Source organism: Platalea leucorodia (genome assembly GCF_965183815.1).
Source record: "Platalea leucorodia genome assembly, chromosome: 5".
NCBI lineage: Eukaryota > Metazoa > Chordata > Aves > Pelecaniformes > Threskiornithidae > Platalea > Platalea leucorodia.
In genome coordinates, this window is record NC_138827.1 from 72,261,916 (window position 1) to 72,283,217 (window position 21,302).

The 21,302-nt window shown below is 41.1% G+C and overlaps 1 protein-coding gene across 1 annotated transcript in view; it reads left to right on the forward strand.

Annotated features, from left to right (window-relative positions):
• The first annotated feature begins 537 nt into the window (after positions 1-537).
• Positions 538-21,302, forward strand: part of BMPR2 (bone morphogenetic protein receptor type 2) — a 112,789-nt gene continuing 92,024 nt past the window's right edge. The window contains exon 1 of the mRNA XM_082311795.1: positions 538-1,610. Within this exon, the coding sequence (XP_082167921.1) occupies positions 1,535-1,610 (76 nt within the window). The 5' untranslated portion in view covers positions 538-1,534. The remainder of the gene's footprint in view (positions 1,611-21,302) is intronic.

Genomic DNA, 21,302 nt, shown 5'->3' on the forward strand with positions numbered 1-21,302 from the left:
TCCCCCGTGCCGGGCGGGGCGAGGCCCGGGCCTAGCGCACACAGCCACCCCTTGCGCCCAGCGCTGCCCCTCCTGACGGTGCCCCGTGCCCCGCCGCCACCGCCCCCGCCGGCCCAGCCGGCACCGGGGCTGCCCAGCGGGCCGCCGCCCCCTCCCGCAACATGGCGGGGCGGGTCGCCCCCCGCTCGCCCCGCCTCCTGCCCGAGAGGGCCCCTCTCTACCTACCTGGAGGCCCACCTCTATGGTCCGGGGCGCGGCGGGGAGGGGGCGGGGCGGCGCCCGGCCCCGCCACCGACGGCGGGCGCGGGGCGTGGCCTGGGCGGCGGGGGCGCGGCGCGGCGGGCCGGGCGCCGGGGCTGGCAGCCGGAGCGGCTCCCCTTTGTGTCTGGAGGCGGCCGAGCCGTTGGTGCCGTTGGGGCGGGCGGGAGGGGGCGCGAGCCGCGGCGGGGTGGCGGAGGACCTCCGGCCCTCGGCTCCCGGCTCCCGCCCGCAGCCGGCGGCGGTCACGGGAAGGAGGCGGAGCGGCGCGGAGCGGCGCTGCCCCTCGCCGGCGGCGCGGCGGGGCTGAGCCGTTCCCCGGGCGAGCTGCGCCTCGCTCGGCCCCCGGCGGCGAGCGGAGAGCCGAGGGAGGAGGCCGGGCCGGGCCGCGGGCTGCCCGGCGCTGTGGAAACTCGGGGAGGGAGGCGGAGGAGGGGGAGCGCCTTCCCCCGGCGCGGGGACGGGCCTCCGCCGCGCACTCGCCCGCGGAGGGGAGCCGGGTGCCTGCGCGGCTGGGGCCGCCGAGGAGGGGCCTCGCCTCCCGCCGCCCCGCGCTCCGGGCCCCACCTTCGTCGGGGTGGCCGGGGGTGGCGTCGCTGCTGCGGAGGGGGGGGCGGGGGGCCGGGGGTGCGCGGTGGAGCCCGCCCGGCGGGGGAGACAGATGGGCCGAGAGGCGGCCGCAGCCCTCGGCGTGAGAGCAGCGGGGGCCGCGCCTCGCCGCGGAGGGACTGAGGGGATCGCCGCCGCCTTCCCGGGAGCGTGAGGCAGCGCGGAGGGGCGGCGAGACGGGAGAGACCTTGAGCGGGATGGGAGGCGGCTGCGCCGCGAGCCCGTAGCGCCCGTTGCCCGCGCCGCGGGCGGCCCGCGGGGCTGCGCTGAGTGACATTGCTGTAGGCTGGACATGCTTCCTTCGCCGCGCTGCTCCCTCGCTCTGCTGGAGCCGCGTAGGAAATAAGCTTGGTCCCAGCGCGCCGGGAGCCCTGCCTCGGCGGGGGGAGATGCCTCGGGGCTGGGAGGCAGAAGCAGGCGCTTCCCCAGCGGCCGCGGAGCGGGGCCGGCTCCCGAGACATGAAGGCGGGCGGGTGTAATGGAGTAAGAGCGAAGACGGCTCCTCTCATCTGCCATTTGCCCTGCCAGACGGGATTGTAAACCGAGAGAGTTGAGGAAGGCTGTGCGAAAGAAGGAGGAAATTCCTCTCGTCGGGGTTTTTCCCTTTTTTTTTTTTTCTTTTTTTCTTTTTTTCCTCCTCCTGCCTCGATCCTCGGCCTCCCCAGGTATGACTGCCTCACTGCAGCACCTTGTGCTGGTGCTCTTGCTCTCCAGTGCCACCCTGCTGCTCAGCACTGCGGCTGGTAAGTAGCCAGTGGGTGTAACGAACTAGCCATTTTGGCAGAGGGAAGGGGGGTGGGGTCCGCTGGTATTTGGGCACATCTGTGTCTCCTTAAAAAGTGGTGTGCATCTATTTCAGCGGCGAAGCCTGATAAAGTTTTGAAATCGCGATGCGTTAAGCGTCTCGGAGAATAAAATCTGCTTTATTGTGTAAATGAACTCGACCTGCATTCAAGATGTATGCTTTGCCTAGATCTGCTTCTCTTGTCTAATAACTTATTTCAATTTTGGAAAAATATATAATCTTTTTGTTTTGCATACCTCGCCCTTTGTAAGGTAATGCAGGAATTTTTAATATATATTTTAATCGTCAGCAGAGCTGTGCCTGTTCTGCTGTGGGATCTTTGGGCACAGCCATTTTTAATTTTATCAGCATCGGTGCTTTTAGGGGCCTTAAACATGTGCTGCAGTTTTATAACAGACTTACCGTAATGTATATTTTTTTTGTTGGAGGAGAGATCTGAAGCAAAAATTTAGCCATTTCTGTTGGTGCTTGTGGTTGTAGAACAGTAACACAAAACACCGTTGAGGAATGCTGAAAGATCTTAAAGAGTACTTTTTTTTTTTTTTTTTAAAACAAGAAGTTGGAAGCATATATGCTATGAGCATCCTTATTCATATTTTTGGACACTCTAGACCTATTTTTAATTTTGCTCAGAAGCTCAGTGTCAGATATTTAGGATGTTTGGCCGTGATACTGGAAGAGAGATGTGTATTGGTCTGGCATCCTTTGGTTTTCTGTCATGGTGACAGATTAGCATGTTGGAGCCTTCTGAGTGTTACCCAGCATTGTTAGGCACTAATAGCAATTCTTCTTGTTGTATGCCTTTTCCAGCAGGTTTGGAAGACTCCTAGGACTTTGGTGTCTTTTTTACTAATTGGGATCCAATTTGCAGTGCTTGCTTTTTTTAGTGTTATTTTGTAATCTGACATGTATAATTCATAAATGAATCCTTGTAAGAAAATTGCTATATCTTGCTGAGATGATCCAACAAGCTGATGGTAGTTTCCATATTACATTTCAGTGAGGTCTTAAAATTGAATTATTTGTCAAAGTTGAAGGTACTTTGTGTAATTATTAGGAAAGTCCTGTAAATTATATATGTTTAGGCAGTTTCTTCATTGCTCTGACGGGATAGTCCCTGATTTTCTCGCTTCTGCTTTTTAAGAGGTCTCTTTCAGGAAGGTATTGAAATGAAAAGATTGATGTTGCCTATATCATCCTGACCTTTGGCTGCCATTATTTTAGATTGATGTGTGCAGCGTCTCTCTGTGGTAGTTTCTGAGGAGTGTTTTTCTTTTTTTTTTTTTTCTTCTTTTTTTTGTGGAAGCAGGGACTTCTGAAGGTCAAAAGTCTTGATATTAAAGCACGTATGAACCAAGAATGCCCAGCGTCTCAACTTTTCTTTCAAATATAATTTTTAAAAAGTGTAGGCTTTTTTTTCCCCTTTGTGAAAACTTCAGTGAGTTGGTAATTTCTCTGCCGTGATGAGGGAGAAGGGTTACTGAAGGAGCAAGTACGGATTTGAACCAGGCCAAGGGCTGGGCAGGTGTGGTACGAGCTCATTTGCACGGTTTTGCCAATTCACCTCGGTCCTGACCTGGCAACAGCATTCCCAGTATTTTAGTTCTGGTTTTGCCTTGTTGAAAGGGCATTAACAATGCCAGCTTGTTTGGTTGTTTTGTGAATAGGAACCTATTTTCCCATTGTGATTTATTTCTTAATTGTGAAATTTTACCAATCCACATTTTAAAAAACCTTGGCCATAATCCTCTGTGAAAGTAATTACACGGCTGATTTGAGCTTTAGTTAGAGTAACTAACGGTTGATTTTAAGTTTACACTGCATTTCAGAAAAAAATGTCTATACATGGGGAAGCTACACTAATGTGTAATTCTGCCCTTTTATGTTCATGAAAGAGCCAACACTCTTTCTTCTCTTCCCCTCCCCCGAAGTATGAACTGTATGCTCCCATCAGAGTGCAAATGCTGCCTTTGTAGCTTTGAAAACCCTTATTAATTCTTACTTCTGATTAGTGAATGGATACTATATCTCAGCAGTGTATAGAATTGAGTGTTTATAAATGCAAAATCATGACATCAGAGGGAAAGTATTTTCATAACAGGTTTGTAAGTTTCTGTCTGGAGGAGAATATCTGGACCTCCTTGGGGAGAGCTCCGCAAAGACCTGGGCGTAGTATGGGCAGGAAAGGAAAGATGTAAAGGTGATAAAGACAGTGACAAAAAAAATCGTACAGTGGGGCTGTAGATGACAGTTTCACTCATAATCTGGAATATGAATGAAGAAAGAAGGTAATTCTTCCTTCACCTTTGTAACTGGAGATATAATAAAGAACTAGCTCTAGATTCAGAATTATTTGCTGATTATTAAGGGGAAAATATTACTGGCCTTCTCCATAAAATCCAGATCTTAACAGGTATCTGGTAACTCTGTATTTAAATCATATATTAGTCCTTGTAAAGAGAAATGCTACAGTAAGGACATTTTACCGATACTAGTCTTAGGTAAAAATTGGAGGGGTTTAAAATGTTGTATTGGAAAAAAATGGTTTGTGCCACTTTGTTTCTCTGATGATTTGAAATACCTCTTTCTAAATCTTCATAGATATTTATACACCCTTATATTTTAGAGGATTTGAATGCGTTAATCGTGAGGGTTGTACCTGAAGAGGTGGTTGGTGAACCTTTGAGCTGTTCCCCAATATTGCTAAAGAGTTTTGTTTGGGTGTTCATATGGACCTGATATTAAAGATATAATCTCTCCTCATTTCACTTGCTTGCCTTCTGTGATATGCAATACTAAACCACTTTTCCTTCTTTATACATATCCAGGGTAGACAGCATTCCATTGTCTAATGTGTAAATTATTTGCGGAAGGTATAAAGCGAATATTAAAGCAAACAGAATATTCTTTTATCTTTGGGAGTCTGTATCTGTGAGGTTCAACAGGGATGCAGTTTTTCAGTGTGAATGGAATTGGATAGAGATTGAAGTATTTTTTTTTAATGATCATTTTAATTATTAAGTAAAATGAATGAACTGAAGCATCTTTATCCAATTCTGTCTTGCCAGTTAGTTACTTTAGTGTCTCAACATAATTCGTTTGAAATATGAATTGTGTGACATGAGGAAAAGCCTCCTTTGGCTTTTCAACTCGGTTCTAATTCAGTGTTTTGAATTAGTAACTGACTCTATGTATCTCGTGTATTAAACAGATTTTTTTTTTTTAAAAACCTATCTGCACCCCACTTTCTACTTCTTTACTAGAGCTATACCTATTGTTTATGACTCATTCAGATGTAATCTAAAAATTAAATTTTATTTTTCTGTTTGACTTGGGAGCTGTCTCAGAAATATCAGCCTAGCAGATGGAAACAGACTGTTTGCTTGAGGGGCACGACTGGTATGCTTGATGGATAACCACACGTACAAGTGCAGCCTGTACGCCAGACTAGGGCTTCATTAACTGTCTAGTTGTGTAAAGAAACAGTGTAGCTGTGCACGCACAGGATTCTGCACAGAGCCATTTGCTCTGCTGAGAAGAGCCTTTTTTCCATTAGATAAATCAGCCAGTATGAACCTCTGTGATATTTCAGCTAAGCTGCTTCCAGTTTCCAAACAAACTTCAGTATTTCTGTACTGCACTGTGTGGTGTAGGCATAGCCTGTGAGGAAATGGAAGCTGCACTCCTCTGATGGCCGAGGAGGCCAAATTTCAAGCCGTGAGATATTACACAGATACCTCACTTCAGTATGAATGGTTTTACCCTCAGAGGAACCATGTGTAAAAGGTTGGCTAAATTGCCTGCCTGTCCTTCTCTGATGAAGGAAGGCAAACCTCACTTCACCCTGGACAAAGAGGGAAGCGTAACTGTATTTCTTATAATTATTCTTATGGTGAACTTTGTATAAGGTGGTGGTTTTGATGACACCTCTCTAGCATGTATTACAAACTTCTCTATAAAAATAATTTGTTGACTTTTACATTGTTGTCACCCCTGCCTTTTTATATTCCATTAAGTATTTCTCAGTAGTCTGTATAGTCAGTGGCATTGTTTCCTTGGCACCTTCCTCTGCCCTTCTCACCAGAGGTTTGAGAAAGTTGGTATGCTAGGTTCTTCAGAAATGTTTTATTCCTAACAATAGAGCGCGTGGCTTACTGTCACTGGAGCTATATTGTGTTTGGACTCAGCCTGGCTGCCATGAATGTGTGCTGTCATTTTCTGAACAGAACCTAACTTTCCCAGCCAGGGCTGTGTGTAAGTGGTGTGTAAAGTTTTGTTTGGAACAAAATGTTTATGCCCTGAACAAAACAGGCTTGGTGATGCTTTATGTTGGGTAGGACAGGAATCTGTGCATAGCTTACAGGCAGTTTTAAGTACTCATTTTATTAAGCTTGTAGACTCAGTGGAACTGCTCACTGCTTGAATTTGAATTTAAAATTAAGTGAAATAGAAGAACTGTTCTCCAAAACACCAAGGTTTCAGTACTCAAACTGATTTTCTCTGGGGTTTGTTTGGTTTTGGTGTGTTGGGGTGTTTTGTGCCCTGCCCCCATAAGTTCACGTAAGTGTAAGGCTGGAAGTGACTTCTCTTCTGTTTCCTCCATGGTCTGGTTGCGTTAAGTATAGATAGCAATGTTTGTCTAACATCTCTCAAATCTCCAGTGAAGAGGGATTTCACAGCCTGTCTACGTAGTCTGTCCTGTTACAGTGCTTAATTATCATGTTTTTCATAATGCAACAGTAGTAGGTTTTTTTCCCCCTTCTATTCTAATGCAAGATTGTTTAAGATATGCCTTAATTTATATGTGGCAATCCGTCTGAACATATAGCGTGGAGTATGCACACAGACAATTGCCAGGGAACATCAGTCTTGATGAGTTCATATGTTGAAGCCTGGTGTCTCAAACTTGGCTGCAGTAATTAAGATGGGAAGCTTGAACTGACTATCAATGTTTTAAAATGAAATTTTTGCAGTTTTAAAATGAAATTTTTGCAGTTTTAAAAAACTGTTTTTGAAAACTTATGCTCTCCCTAAAATTTTGATTTCTGATGGTGCCTTCCTGACTGGAGGGGTCTGTTAATTGCAGAGCTGGGAGCTGGGCTGAGCAGCAGGAGTGGAACCTGATAGGAGAGGTCAGTCTGGGTGTGTGAGCAGGAGGAGGAAAGGCTAGCAGGACAGGAGAGATTGGAAAGCATGAAGGATTCAATCTGGTTTGCAGTGGGATGAGAACCGAGGTGCGTTAGACAGCCAGGCAGAGATGGTGTCTTATATTTGTCAGACTTGTTTGGAGAATGAGTGCCTGCAGTTTTGTGGTGGACCGGAGTTTTTGCGCTGGGGGAGAGAAAGAAAGCGTAGTTGTAGGTAGCAGTTTTGAAGATTTCTGTTCTCTCTTGTGAGAATGAATGAGAGACCTAGTCATTTAGATAATGCCTTTACCCTCCTCCCTCTCCCTCAGTCTCGTAAGTTTGGAAACCACAAGGTGTTTGGGTGGTGATGGCATTTTATTCCAAGTCATTGGGGTGTGTCAGTTCTGTCAATTGCCTTCTTGGGTTTGCATCAAATCACATTTTTTGTTTTGAACTCTGAAGGTGTCTACCTTCTGCAGCTCTCACTACTTCGTATTTTCTCTTTTGTTTCGTATTTCTGTGAGAGAGGGAGGGAAAAATAGGCACTGCGGACACAGAAGACTGTCATTGCCATCTCCGAACCCTTCCATCTCCACCATTAACTTCTGAATCTGCTGGCCAATTTCAATCATATGTGAAAGATGGTAAAAGTCTCAAGAGATTAATTTGCTACTGTTTTCATGAAAATTAGGAACTGAATAGAGGAGACAGTTCCAAGGTAGAAGTTTCCTAAGGCGAAAGGGGAGCAGAACTCAGCCCAGGTAATTCTTTTTGCTTAAAACTGGCTGCCCAGTCAGTGCAGGGATGCTGGCAAGCGTGTTGGTGCATACACCGTTCTGGACTAAGCACAGTATATTTTGTCTTCTGTTCACTCGGCATGCCTTAGGAGATCTAGGGGAGAACTGGGGATCCCTTTTGTGTGGGGGGTGAGAGCTGGGTAAGAAGTGTGGGAGAAAGGGCATGTTTATAGGCAATTAGACTGCAGCTTGTGGAACAACTTGTGTTTCTGAGACAATGTGGTAGGCAATTTTTTTAACTAAACTTCCAAAACAATGCCCAAATCACTTTACTGAATGGCTATTATTCATTTAGGACTTCACAGTGTGTATGAGTAACTTGCAGTTTATGGTATGCATTGTTTTTCTCACTTTCAAAAGTGGATTTGATTGATTATCCTGTGTATACACTTAGCTTTAGTTCAGATATCCCACACATTAAACTTCGTTATGATCTTTTTTCAACGGTACTGTAATTTATGCTTTTGCTGTGGTCCCTTTGAATGTTTTTCTTATGTATTACACTTGCTTGAACCTGTGAAGTGCATGAAAAATAGTTTTATTATTTGTGTTAAGCAGGAGCAATTGAAAGGCACGTACTGTCACCTCAATGGAGTAAATGGCAGACAATGACACAGCTCGGGGTATAGAGAACCTCTGAGCTGCGGTACTGACTGTTACTGGCAAGTGGGCTAGGTAATGCTAGCAGCAGCGCGCAGCAGCTATTACTATTACGTTTAACCAAAAGTACTTTTTGTATTTTGAGTTGTAAGCAGGATGGTTGTAAGAAAATATGGGTAAGAGGTGCTTTTTTTCTCTCGGAGTGGGATGACTGAAAGTATAATCATAGGCCATGTATGTTAATTGGGCTCCTTAATTTATACATTAGAGAATGCAGCACTTAATTAATATAAAAGTATCGGGCGTTGGCAGTGTCATCTGCCAAACTTGTCATTCTTGGTGTGAAGTACATTTCCCTCTGCATAAGTCACAAAGGTCAGGTTCACCTGGTGTGAGAAGCTTTAATGCAGTTCAGTGACAAGAACGACTGACTAAACATGCTTTACTGTTCTTGCTTTTGCCTTATCTGACTTACTCAGTTTGGCTTGGTTTCTGTTAAAAATAAAATGTTTTATTTCTGCAACCAAAGCAGCATGGGTACAGATGCTTGGAACAAAACTCCTTGACTATCCATATTAGAGAACCTTAATTAGGTTTTCCAAGAATTTAAGCTAATCCACAATCCCTTGCTATTCTGAAATTTGTTAGACTTGACAAACATATATCGGGAAGAATAATGGGTGGTGTTACTGTTCAAGCTATTTTCTGTAGTAATGATTGTACTAAATAAATGATCTTACAGGGGTATGTTTAGTTGCCCACTGCTAAAAAATGTTTGCTTTTGTTAGTGATGGAGTGGTTCTGTTGTAGTTAGTTTGTTGCTGAACTTACTTGAAAATTAACCCTTCCTTCTGATGCTATCCTTCAGAGAGAACTCAGTAAGGCTGATGTAGTTGGGGGGGCTTTGTGTCCTATACCTTCTAAGTTGCAAAAATCTTGGTGCAGGTATACTATACGCTGTAGATACATGCTATATGCTGTGAACTTTGCCAATCCTTTTATTTGTTTAGAAGCTAAAACCTAGAAATTATTTTTCTATATTTATTTGCAGACAAGGGACCTTCTTAGCTGAAGAAGAGTTTTTTTTATAATTACTCGTTTTTAAATATAAATTTTCATTATATTCAGCTGCCTGAGATACGAATGATAAGTAGAGCCAATATAGTAAGCTGAGAAAAACTAAGATTGTAGTAGGAAAATTGTAGTACCTATCTTTTTAGTTACACTGTGGCACCGCCATATATATGCAAAGCAGGCACGGAGCCCAAGAACAATCTTTCTGTGTTAAAATAATTCCAGTTGCAATCAGAGAAGGATAAAAGGAACCCTGTAATGAAGTTTGTCTGGATGCCACCACGGTGTCGGTTTCTTCTGTTTGCATGTTTAAAGTTCTTTTCCTTTATTTCTAGCTGTAATGGCCCAGGCCAGGGAGCTGTAGCCGGAGCAGCTGCCATGATTGAAATAGCCACACAAGCCTGGGCTCTGCCAGCTGTAACAGGAGACAAGCGCTGGGTCAGGGCGCACACTCCTGTCTTGCAGGGCTTGCTGCTGGTATTTGAGTAGGACTCGGCTGAGAAGTGGAAGAACTTGTTCCAGCCCTCTGTGCTATTCTTACTCTGCTTTGCAGGCTGGGATGAATGACTCCGTGAATCTAAATGAGTGGAAAAAAAAGATGTGGAAACAGTTTATTTCCACTTAAATTAGGGTAAATCATTTCTCATGCCCACTGCAGCAGTATTGGGATCTCTCTGTAAACTTTTTTATATAGAACATATGCAAATCCCTGATTCTAGTGTGTATTGCATAGATACAGTGAAGATAAGATAACTTTTAATACATATATATATGTGTGCGTGTGTGTGTCTGTATGCGTATATATCCTTATGTACTCACTATGTTACCAGAATTCAAGCATACCAATCTGCCTCACTGCTAAAACCCAGTATTTTAATATTAGCAAATTAGCTGTCTGCTTGGTGTTCCTAATTTCCAAAAAGTCCTTATAAACAGCTTATTTTGTGTGACTGGTAAACTTTACACTTATTAATTACATCCAGACTCTACCAGGATCTGTTAAATAATTTCTCTTTTAGTTATACTAAGATGAATCTGGCCTAATTAAATTTTAGTTAAATTTAGTCTGTAGTAGTTAATGCTGTTGCAGCAGAACACAATTATTTGGCCACAGTTGTTTAACATTGTTTTAGCTAAGAATTTAAAATCCAGTAAATATTTTTTTCCTGAATTTTTCAGTACGAACTTAGAAATATCTTAAATGGCAAATAGAGAGACTTTCTTTGCTTCTATTGTTTCCTGTCAGAGAAGTTAGTACCGTTAATGAAGCTGTCAGCAAATTTAGCTTCCCTTATTTTAAGAGGTAGTGGAATAGAATGTTTGTGTGCAAAACAAATAAAACCCTAATTGTTATTTTACTAATCTGTATGCAGACTATATAACGCTACTTAAAATTGAAGATGTGGCCTTTGGGCACAGGAATATGCAGTCCAAATATGACACAACGTAGTAAATGAAGTTAAAAAATGGGGAGAAGGTGTGTAAAATAAGGAAGACTAGTGATACAATAATAATGTAATAACTCAAACAGCTTCATGGTTTCACTCTGAGAATGCAAGAATATTTTCTTCTCCCTTTCCCGTGTGCAGGGGAAAAAAAAAAGCAGTGAGGTCCTAAGACACTTGAATAATAAGCAATGCCATAATATATGAGACTGGCAAGCATATTCTGAGCAGAAGTCACTTCACTGAGGAAATCTAGAAGTATTCAAGAGCAAATGCAGTAAAAGGGATGTTGAATTGGGTCCTGCTGAGGAATGGAAGAGTTAAATGTGAAAGCAGCTATTTGGATGTGGTGTACTTTGAAGCAGTCATCAAAACAAAGTCCTTCATCTTGAACCAAGTGAAGGTCTGCAAAAGGAGGCAGATATTGTCAAAGTAGTATCATGGACAACAACTTGATTTTCTCGACTGGTTTTGGAAGGTGGGAGAAGGGTTAGTAACGAAAGAGCTGAGCTGAGAACATAATAAGGCATGCAGAGGAATAAAGAATGGGCTTTTAACATGGTGTAAACAAAACTGTGAACGGAATTGGCGATCCAGTAGCCAGGGAAGAAGATGGGCGGAAAAGTCAAAAAGCTCCACAGTTAATGAAGATTCTCATTAAAAACTGGGGGACCAATTGGGAAGAATGGTGAACTGTGTGTAGCATACAGGGCGATGTGTGTTATACTCTTACTCCTTCTATGTATGTCCTGTTACAGAAAGAAGCTTGGACTAGCTGAGTGAGAAAGCATCTGGAATTGTCAGTAAATCCAGAATATGTCCCCCAGAATTGTGTCTGAACTACACTGTTGCGTAGCTAGTACCCATTAAAATAGCAGCAACAGGTTTTTGTTTGAACTGCTGGGAGTGTAAAGAAACAGATGAAAACTAAAATTTTAACTTTTAAAAATGTTTTTATGTGGCAAATAATGCAAAACTTTACTGAGCATATTTTTATACAAAGAATCTGAATAATCCACAGTTGTACTAACGGAAATAAGAATTTGCATAGAATCTCAATCCTTTTTATGACTTTATCTCCTGGTATTTGGTTAGGATTAATCTTCCATAAAATTGTTGTTAAATATTTGTGAAAATCGGTGCAGTGTCTTAGGTAATGCTTAATTTAAGTGATTGAATGGCTATGGATTATTACAAATAGTACCTATGTTTTAATATTGCTTTACTTCTACAAGAAGAGATACGGCTCCTCTTTGGTGGCAGGTTTCATGTATTTGTCGTGCATATGGTATCTTTTCTGCCAACTTGAAATCTCAAAATGTAGTTAAATCCATAGTTTTCAGACACCAAGATCGGATGTATGTTTAATGATGCTGTTATATATCACTTTCAGTCTTCCTGCAGTATGATTATGCATATAATGCAAAATAAAAACCAAACAAAAGACGTCAACAGCCTTTAGCCAGGATTCTAATTGAAGTTAATCAAGATAATTCTAAATACTAAACTTCTTACTGCATCAGCTAACTCATCTTCTGTATCTGATTACTGAGGGGAAAAGGAAAATTTATGTGAATGTTCAGTATTTAAATGGAAATTTAAATGTCACTTTTCCATTTCTGTGCTGAAGTGATGCCAGTTATGAGCCTTTCAACGTTGCTTTTTCACATATTTTTGTGTTCATGCTATAAGCTGAAAACCAGGGACAATGAAGTTCAGTACAGTTATATTCTATTTTCAAATGCTTATTCGACAAGATGCTGCTGTAATCCCACCAGCCTTTTTAGTATTCCAGTGTTGTGAATACTTTATTCATTTATACAAATCTACAGTTAGTTCTTTGAACTTGATACAGATTTTGGAGATCAGGCATTTTAGTGAGACTACCAGGAAACACTCAGAAGTAAGCCTATTGCAGTGTCCTTGCTTCTCCAGATAAAACTAGACATCCTGGCTGGATGTTTACCATTGTTATTACAGGACAAGGTATTTGCGTCTTGATTCTTTTCCTAGATTTGCCCATCCTTCTCCGCCCTTGGTTTTCTTAGCCTTTTTTAGGATGGTTAGAATAAGCAGGTAATGAATTTACCTTTATGTTGCTGACATGTGCTTTCAACGTATAATTGCAACTAAATAGTTTAAAATAATCTAGGAATGCCACATACAAACAGTTATTACTTGTAGCTGAAATATATAATAACAAATGAGGATGACGTATGCAATGGAATATGATAGTAAATTCCTTTGTGGCAATTAAATAAAGCAGTTAGTTTCAGTGCTTAATTGATAACACCGGGGCTTGCTTCACTTCCGTGAGGTGTGGGAATCCAAGGTGCAGAGGTAACTGCATTCCATCAAGTTTCAGTCTAGACAGGCACGAGAGCATCATTCATCCTGTACCAAACAAGGAAGGCTAATCACCTTCTTAAAAGTGACCTTGCAGCTAAAGAATGTGCTGTGGTGGGCACAGGAAAGGCAACTCAAGAGCTCACTGCAATCACCAGCAATACCCTTCCTAGAGTTAAGGGTCTTGACTTGAGCATTCTGCAATCCAGATAGCATCCTTTCGTTTCTTCTCATTTCATAGGGGTGGTGGCTTTTGAAAGAAGTGGTTTAATGAAGTGCTGTACAGTTAATTATATTTGATTGAAGGAAAAGCTTGTTATCTAGCTGAGGTGGGAGGAAGTTTGAAGTACACTTTTATAGCAAAAAGTATGAGGAAACACTATTAGAGACTCCTCTCTCTCCCGTAATTGAAGAGTAGTAGAGTGAGTTTTGACTTTTTCAAACAAGGTTTCCAAGGAAAGGGCTTTTTTTTTTTTTTTTTTTTTTAAAGGGGAATGTGTCTACTCCTAAGGCATATCAAAATGCAAAGGTAAAGTGTGATGTAGCACAAGATGAGCCCAGTTTAATTAGTTCTGTTGGATTCATTAACTTGATTTCTTTGTAGACACTACCAGAATCAGCTGGGGAGGACTGCTGAGGGGAAAAATGGTGGAGCTATGGAGGAAAGCGTGGAAAGGTATTTTCAAGTTTTCTTGGTGATGTTAAGACAAACACTGAGTAGCAGATAGCACAGGAGGCACAAGCAGTGAGATGCACTTTGACAGCTTGAGGATATATGTTAAGAACTCATGAACAAAGAGATTTAAAGGAACAGGATCAGTTCAGATGGAAACTAAATAGTTTGCCAACTGCTTTGCTTTGGTTGCCTGTGTGCATGCTCCTTAGCTGCAATAAGTGTAAGATAGCTCTTGGAAAGAAGTTGTGAGCGTGCACATGGAAAGTTGCTGCAGAATATTTGATGTACAGTACATTCCCACTGTAATTTCATATTTTATCTTATCTGGCTTTGTGGACATCATTCCTTCTCCCTTGTCAATTGTTCTGCTTGAGCAGGAGATGATAATCCCTCTGCAGTTTAAGATTCAAGTGGAGTGCTTACGGAAGGGAAGCTTCAAATGTTGTGTTTAGCAGAGGATGAGCATCATTCTGTAGTTCTGTTTTCACTAGCAAAACCAGAATTACCTAAAAGCAGAGCATTAAAAACAAACATGAAATCAGTCATATAAAAAAAAAAAAAAGGTCATTATTGTAACTATCTGTCTGACCTTAATTCAGCTGCTTTGTGTATAATTGTGACAGTTTTTCTAAAGTATTTTTCTCTGCAGGATCTCTGCCTCTTTTGGTGGAAAAAGGGGTAGTTTCAAGTTCTTGCAGAGAATAGACTTTTGCAGTTGCAGACTTTCCCGCTTCTCTCTTGTCTTGGATGCTATATCCCCCAATTTGGAGGTGGTTCTTCATTTTCACTTATTCCCTTGTTTCAGTTATTGTAAAAAGACATTTTTATTTAAACTTGAACATTGCTGTTTTATGCATTTCTTTGCTTTAATGAAAAGAAACAAGTTGTATTACGTTACTAAAAAGAGATCTTTGATAAGTGCTCAGATCAACTGGGATGCATAAAGGAAGTGCAAAATCCTGAAGTTTATTCTTCCCTAAAGGAATGCTTAGCTTCCCCAGCTCTTCTGGTATGCTTTCTAAAAGTGGGGCTCTTTTATATTTCTACTTTTATTGCCTTGCAGAACACAAACTCTGAGAATCTTGACTGACAGGTGACAGATCCTCTGTGAATGTATAATTCGTTCTGGGGGAAATGCAGTGGGGTGAGATTAGAGGCAGTATAGGGCAGTCATTGCCTACATCAACTTGGCCCAGTATAGCCCATGAGAGGTGGCTCATCTACTAAACTGCTTTTAAACATGCATGAGCTTGAGTGAGTAATTAAGGAAGCGATTTCAGATATATATTTAAATAATGCTTTCGGAAGAATCATATGAAGCTTTGGTTAGGATTTGGGGAGGGGGGCAGTTAGGGTAAAATGGTGTGAGCGGCTATTCCAGTCCTTGGGGAATATACAGGTTCCATGCTACAGATTTCCAAACTATTTCTCCTATAGTGCGTTTTGTTAGAGGGTTTGACGACTTTCGAAAGGCAAGCTGGTGATATATTTTTTCACTATGTGTAGAAGAAAACGAAAATTATTCTCGGTGTTGTCAGCTACTGTATGGGGGGGAGGGAGGGTGTGACAGTTCAAAAAGAAAGTCATCATGCTCTCTTGGAGATGTGTATCTAGTCATTAGTGTGATAGCGGATACCTTTCCTTGTAGTGCTGACAGAATTATTTTGAATTCTCATCTTTATGATTAGCGTTGTATTGTGCAAGACTGATGAGATCAGGCTTTGGAAGTTAGCTTAGAACTGCTGTAGCCTTTGCTTGCTCTGCCCTTCCTATCCTTCCGGTTTTTATTCACAAAATGTATACAAATGTGAATACAAAGACTGTCCTCATCTCAAATGTCTCCGTTTGAGGAAAAAAGATAAGAGTTCCTCTCTCATGTCCCATACCTGGCATGTGGTAGCATTTATCCAGTTCTGTTAAGGAGTGCAGAAAACTTAGCATACATTAATAAACCTCTCATAACTTTAAAATAAACAGAATTAAACTAGAGTCAGAGTTAACTAGGTCTTTAGCAATGATACTCCTAGAGAGAAGGTCTTAAATTCCTCTTTAATGATCCACCAAATATTTGCTTTTGGTTATCTGGAGCTGACAAATCATACAGTGCTGTCTGTCTCTACAGATTCCTGTGCTTGAGTTAAATTGTTTCAAGTGCAAATGATCACACCAAGTAGCAGTGCTTAAGCAGCACAATCAAAATATGGTTGTGCGAGAGCTGCATTCCCTTTGCACTTACTAGTGGGAGCACTAGCAGCATTAAACACCAGCAGCTTAAGTCTGGATCCTCTGCCTGGCCTGCTGGTTCATGTTCAGGGCCTTACCTAATTCAGGCTTGCTATTTCTGTGCGGAACAGAAATAGATGCATTCAAAGGTAAAGTTGCCTGCTGCCCTCCAGGGCAGAAGTTGGTTTGGAAGCAGTATTCGGCTTTTGCTTTGAACCTGTGACAGTATTGAAGACCGTGCGTTGTTGCGAGCTGCAAGCCCAGATATTTTGTAAAAGCAGCTGAGGGAAAAGGAAATAGTAGTTACGGCTGCTACATAAGACGAAGAAAGGAAATGGGAGCCTCCCTCAAGTGCAGCCACTAAGCAAAATACTTAAAAATAGCTGCTTTTCCCCTCTAAGCGATTGTCTAAGTTGCCATAAATGTTGCTGTTTCTTGGGAGCTGGAGACAGCTCTCATTCCCTGGATTTTCTGTTCTGAGACACCAGTTGTGTTTTGAGAACTTGTGCAGTGCACGCCACTGATTATTGCAGTACAGGTGTTTAAAACAAAAACGAAAAAAAGCATTGAGGCCTAACTGTGATTGTAATGAGGAAAAACATCAGAGTGCTTACAAACTGTATAGACAATGGATGGAAGGAGGACCACAGTGAGGTGAAGTATCTCGCTGTTGCTTAGCATGCCACCCGCAAAGAGGAACAGATCTCTGGTTTGCTGGCTCCTGGTGCGTTGTCGTCCGCTTCACTATTCTGGGTTTCTTTCATTGCTATCCCAAACTGATGGTTTTTTGAGACATCTCATAATTGAAAGCTGGTTGTGAAAGCATTGTACTTATTAAAACTACACTTATGGAGAAAGGTTGTGAAAAGTGGTGATTTTATTGCAAAACATACAACTATTAGAGATACCAATTTTTAAATGAAATTTTGTTTTCAGAAGGTTTAGAAATGCGTTTATTAATTTCTTACCACTGTTAACTGCTGTTTCAATTCTATACAAGTAGTTCAAAAGAAAAAACATTTTCATTTGAAGTGTATTTTGGAGTGTTTTACCTTGAGTTTTACCTAACTGCTGTTTGAATTCTGCTTAGTTAAACTGAATTTTTTAGAGTCATTCCTGACCTCTCAGTTTCTTCGATTTGTTACCCCAGCCAGGCCACAGGTTCCAAATATCTGTTGTTTTGTATCATCTACTCATCTTCTTTGTCTGTTTGGTTGGGCTGCCCCTGTGAAGTTTAATAAACAGCTAAGACAGCTGAACAAATGACTAAATAGGTTTTTTTGGTAGTGTGTACAATTGCCCAACTATGTGAATATGTTTTAATAATTCAACAAAAATGTGGTGCTTATTTGGTAGGCACATGGTGGATGTTCCTTATTTTAGATGAAAGTACATTTCTAATCTTAAACTGTATCTATGTCTAAATGAGCAAATCCAAGTGTCTGTACTCTGACATGCTTTCACTGCATTTCTTAGAAGCAGCAGTGAACTAGAACATTCCCGATGTAACCTTTTCTTTTTTCCTTTTCTTTCAACAGTGAGTATCCTTGGTCTTTTATTGCAAGAAAAACGAAGTGTAGGGACATGAACACATTGCTGAAATTTCATTACTCTTATTTCCTTTTTTCATCTTTGTGTGTTTCCTTTATGTTTTTTAAACTACTTTTCCTCTCTTCTGTCAAATGTTCTCCAAGTGCCTGCTCTGCCTGTGTAGGAGAGAGCAGAGGTAATTTGAGCCTTAGCATTATCCAATTATGTTGCTGGAATGTTTTGGTGTCTAATACTAGTATACGTAAAATTACTCCGAGCCCTGCCTTCCCTGTAGATTTTAAGGAACTCCTAGACATCAAGGACACTTAAACAAGCATATGAAACCCTAAGAGCATTTTCTGTTTTCTTCTTTTCTGAAGCTATTCATTTTTCACATCTCAAGTAGTGAGTTTAGTGTGAGGGAATCTAGTGGGCTACTATCTGAGAATCAATAAAAATGGATTAAATGGGTTTACTCAGATATTGCCAGTTTCTCAGTGCAGTTTGCTGAATTTTAAGTTATATATACTATGATGAAACTTTAAGGTAGTTGTGGCTTTTTTTTTTTTTTTTTTCCTTGTAATCAACTGATTTCCATTCTCTCCCTATTTGTAATAGCCGTTATTTTTGCTAATAGTGAGCTTTGTAAGTTTTCTTAAGGCTTATTGTGTGTGAGAGAGGGCAGGATGATTATGGTCTTAAAATTAGTGACTTTGGAATTAGGAGACAACATTTTAAGTCCTCTTTGGACAGTTGGAACTTTTAGCATCCAAGTTCCAAAAAGGAAGATGTAGTGTTATTAAATTCCTGAATTGAAATAAGCTAGTTCCCAGACCTTACACTATTGCCATATTAAAACCATTACGGATGGACCACGGACGCTGAACTATAGTTTCTTTTCTGTGGGAGAAACATGCTAACTAGGTGCAGATTTCAAATTGTATTAATGAAAAATTACAGCAGAATTAAAAGTATTGAAATCTGTTGTGGCATACAGATGAACAGTGGATGAAAGTAGAATGTATGCTATAGTAGTTTATACATGAAAAGATAAGAGATTTGTAACAGAAAAGGTTATTTCAATAATTTACTGCTTGGAAGCACAAGAAATGCTAGTGAGGTGCAAGAATGCTGATAACATAATTGGAGATAAACTTTTTTCCTTCCTAATTTTCCTCTGTGGCTGAATGGCTGAAGCTCTACGCACTAGACTAGTGTGAAGAATGAATCCTCCTCACAAGAGCTATATAATAAAGACCTCTTTAAACATATGGGGGAAAAAAAATCAAATTTAAGTTAGTCGCTGGAAAAGGTTGGACAGAGAGGAATTGTTTTCTGCTTAAAGTCTTTCTAGATTTCTTAGTAGTTGACTTTTGCTGTTAGCCTGACACATGCACACAGTTTGTGCGTAATCACCTGTTTCTGCCATAGTATGAACACGTTCCTTCTCTCAGCTCTGCTTCCCTTGTATGTAGCTTTGTTTGATACCAAACACAGAACATTCTGCAGAGGACCAATATATTAATTAAAAATACATTTTATCTTCACATTTTTGTTGTTTGATGTAATTCTCTGAATACAAATGTAAGCTAGCCATTGAAGTAGCTGAGTTGTCTCTTAACACCAGACATCTGAAGCATTGCAATCTCTCTGTTCCCGTTAAATATGAGAACTTCACGTAGTCCTTTCTCATGTGAAAGATTAAGCCTTGCCAGGGATGGGCACTTTCTTTAAGGAAACATCTGTAAGCTTTTGTTTTCTTTGAAACAAATATTCCCTGCTACTGCTATCCTCACAAATGCTAAATTATAATAGAGTTCTTAGTCTGTATTATTCTGAGTGCCAGAAAAGAGGCAGGGAATATATCCTGGTGAGATAGGGCTGTGTTATCTACTCATTTTTGTGATGGGAGATTGAGGCACAAAAGAGAGTGGCTTGCTTTTGATCGTCTTTGGTTGTCTTTGGTGGAATACTGGTTGAGTTCTGCACTTGTAGGCTTGTCCTGTAGCCACTGGATAATTTTTGTATCCCCAGTTCTGCCCAAATGATTTCATCCTGTAGCATAAGAAGTGATTTTTAGTTTTAACTTGGAAATTGTTTCTCGTCGTCTTTGGTTCCGTAAATGTGCATTGCTGGAAACTTTGGAGTCTGTATACGTTTGTGAAGACTTTCTCCCTAGAAATGTTGCACCTTCTTCTGTAATGCTGACTCTCCTTACGCCACATTTCGTATCTTATCAGTATCTTTGGATGAATTAGAGGAGCATTTAGTGATGTTCTTAAAATTTTGAGATTTGACTCCACTAATTACCAGGAAAAAGACTACAGAGAGTCCTAAGGAAGAAGAGAGAAAATACTGAAAAATCAGTCTTACAGACTGTCTTGCATCCAGATACCCTGGTGAGGCCTCCTGCAATAAGGATATGGAAGCAATTAATTTAAAAAAAAAAAAAAAAGCCCCAAGCCCAAATCCAAAACTTTATATATTGAAAACAAGATGTCATTAAAAAGAGAAAAATCTCTTGCTCTATGCTTTGAACCTGGCAGTTTATTTCCTACTATTTCTTACTACAATAATATGTTTTCCGAAGCACAACATTGTGACCAGAATCATAGAATAAATGCCAGGTACCTGGAGGGTAAGCAAAAAAAAAAAAAAAAAAAAAGAGAAAAGAAAAAAAGCTGCTTCTACAAAGCAGAGTTGCTCTTTATTGGAGACTACAAGCATTTCCAGTCTCTCTTTTCTCTGTTTCAGTTGTATCTTCTCCCTGGCTTTTGATCTTTTCATTTGGTTTTGACCTCCTTTGCTTTTGTCTGCTTCTCTGAGCAGTGGCACCACTGCTGCTTTCTGCACTGGCCTGTGTTCTGTCTTCTCTCTGCTTTTCACGTATTAGCATTCTTAGTATTTTGGTTTCTTCCTATTTTGTGTGCTTTCCTGGCAAGAGCAAGGAGCTTAGGAGAGAGTTGTGCTTTTAGTTCCAGTTTTACCAGAGTAGGTGCTTGGCTGCTGGAGGAAGAACTGAAGGCAAGTTCACCTCAGCTCACTTGTCAAGCAGCTGAGCACATTTTTACCTGCCTATGGAAGCAGCATGTACAACAATCCGGTGTCCTAGAGAGGCTGTAGAGCATGTCCAGTGCTGCTGGTCTGTGAAAAATTGAGTTTCCAAACTAACAACCTCTTCTGAAGTTTTTCAGAGGCCTATAATTTTGGTACTTTGTCAAGAAAATGAGCAATCCTCCCTCTATTCCCCTTCCACTTCCCCAAGAGAAAAAAAGAGCTAGCCGCAAACCGACCAAAAGCCACACCCTTGGTATGAGGCAGCCTGTCTGCCACATCTTAAATTCAGCTTCTTCCAGTTTTAGAATTTGTCAACAGAATACTTTCAGAAAGTATTTTAATGTGGACTTCACAAGTTATTTTTTCTAGTCTTCCTCTCAGGTATGACAGCATCATTTTAACAGAATCTGTTTTTCACTTCTAAGTAAAATAGTAGAAAAACACTTGCTATATGAAATCTGTGACCGCACTGATAGTTTGGCAAATGTCTTAAGCAACCGAAAATAGAGTTCTTCTAAGATGTGTCAGATCCTTAATTACAGGCAGAGTTCCAGGCTTGGTTATAATAAATGTAATTATTCCCTCCCCTCTCAATTTAAATTAAAACTAAGTAAATATAAATAATGTCAACCCAACTGTCCCTCAATGCTGTTCTTAATTGACTAACATTGAAAAAATGGTTAACAATGCAATTAGTTTAGAAGAGGTCCTAAAACTTGAATTTCAGGTTATGTAGATGAACATCCTGAGCTGAAA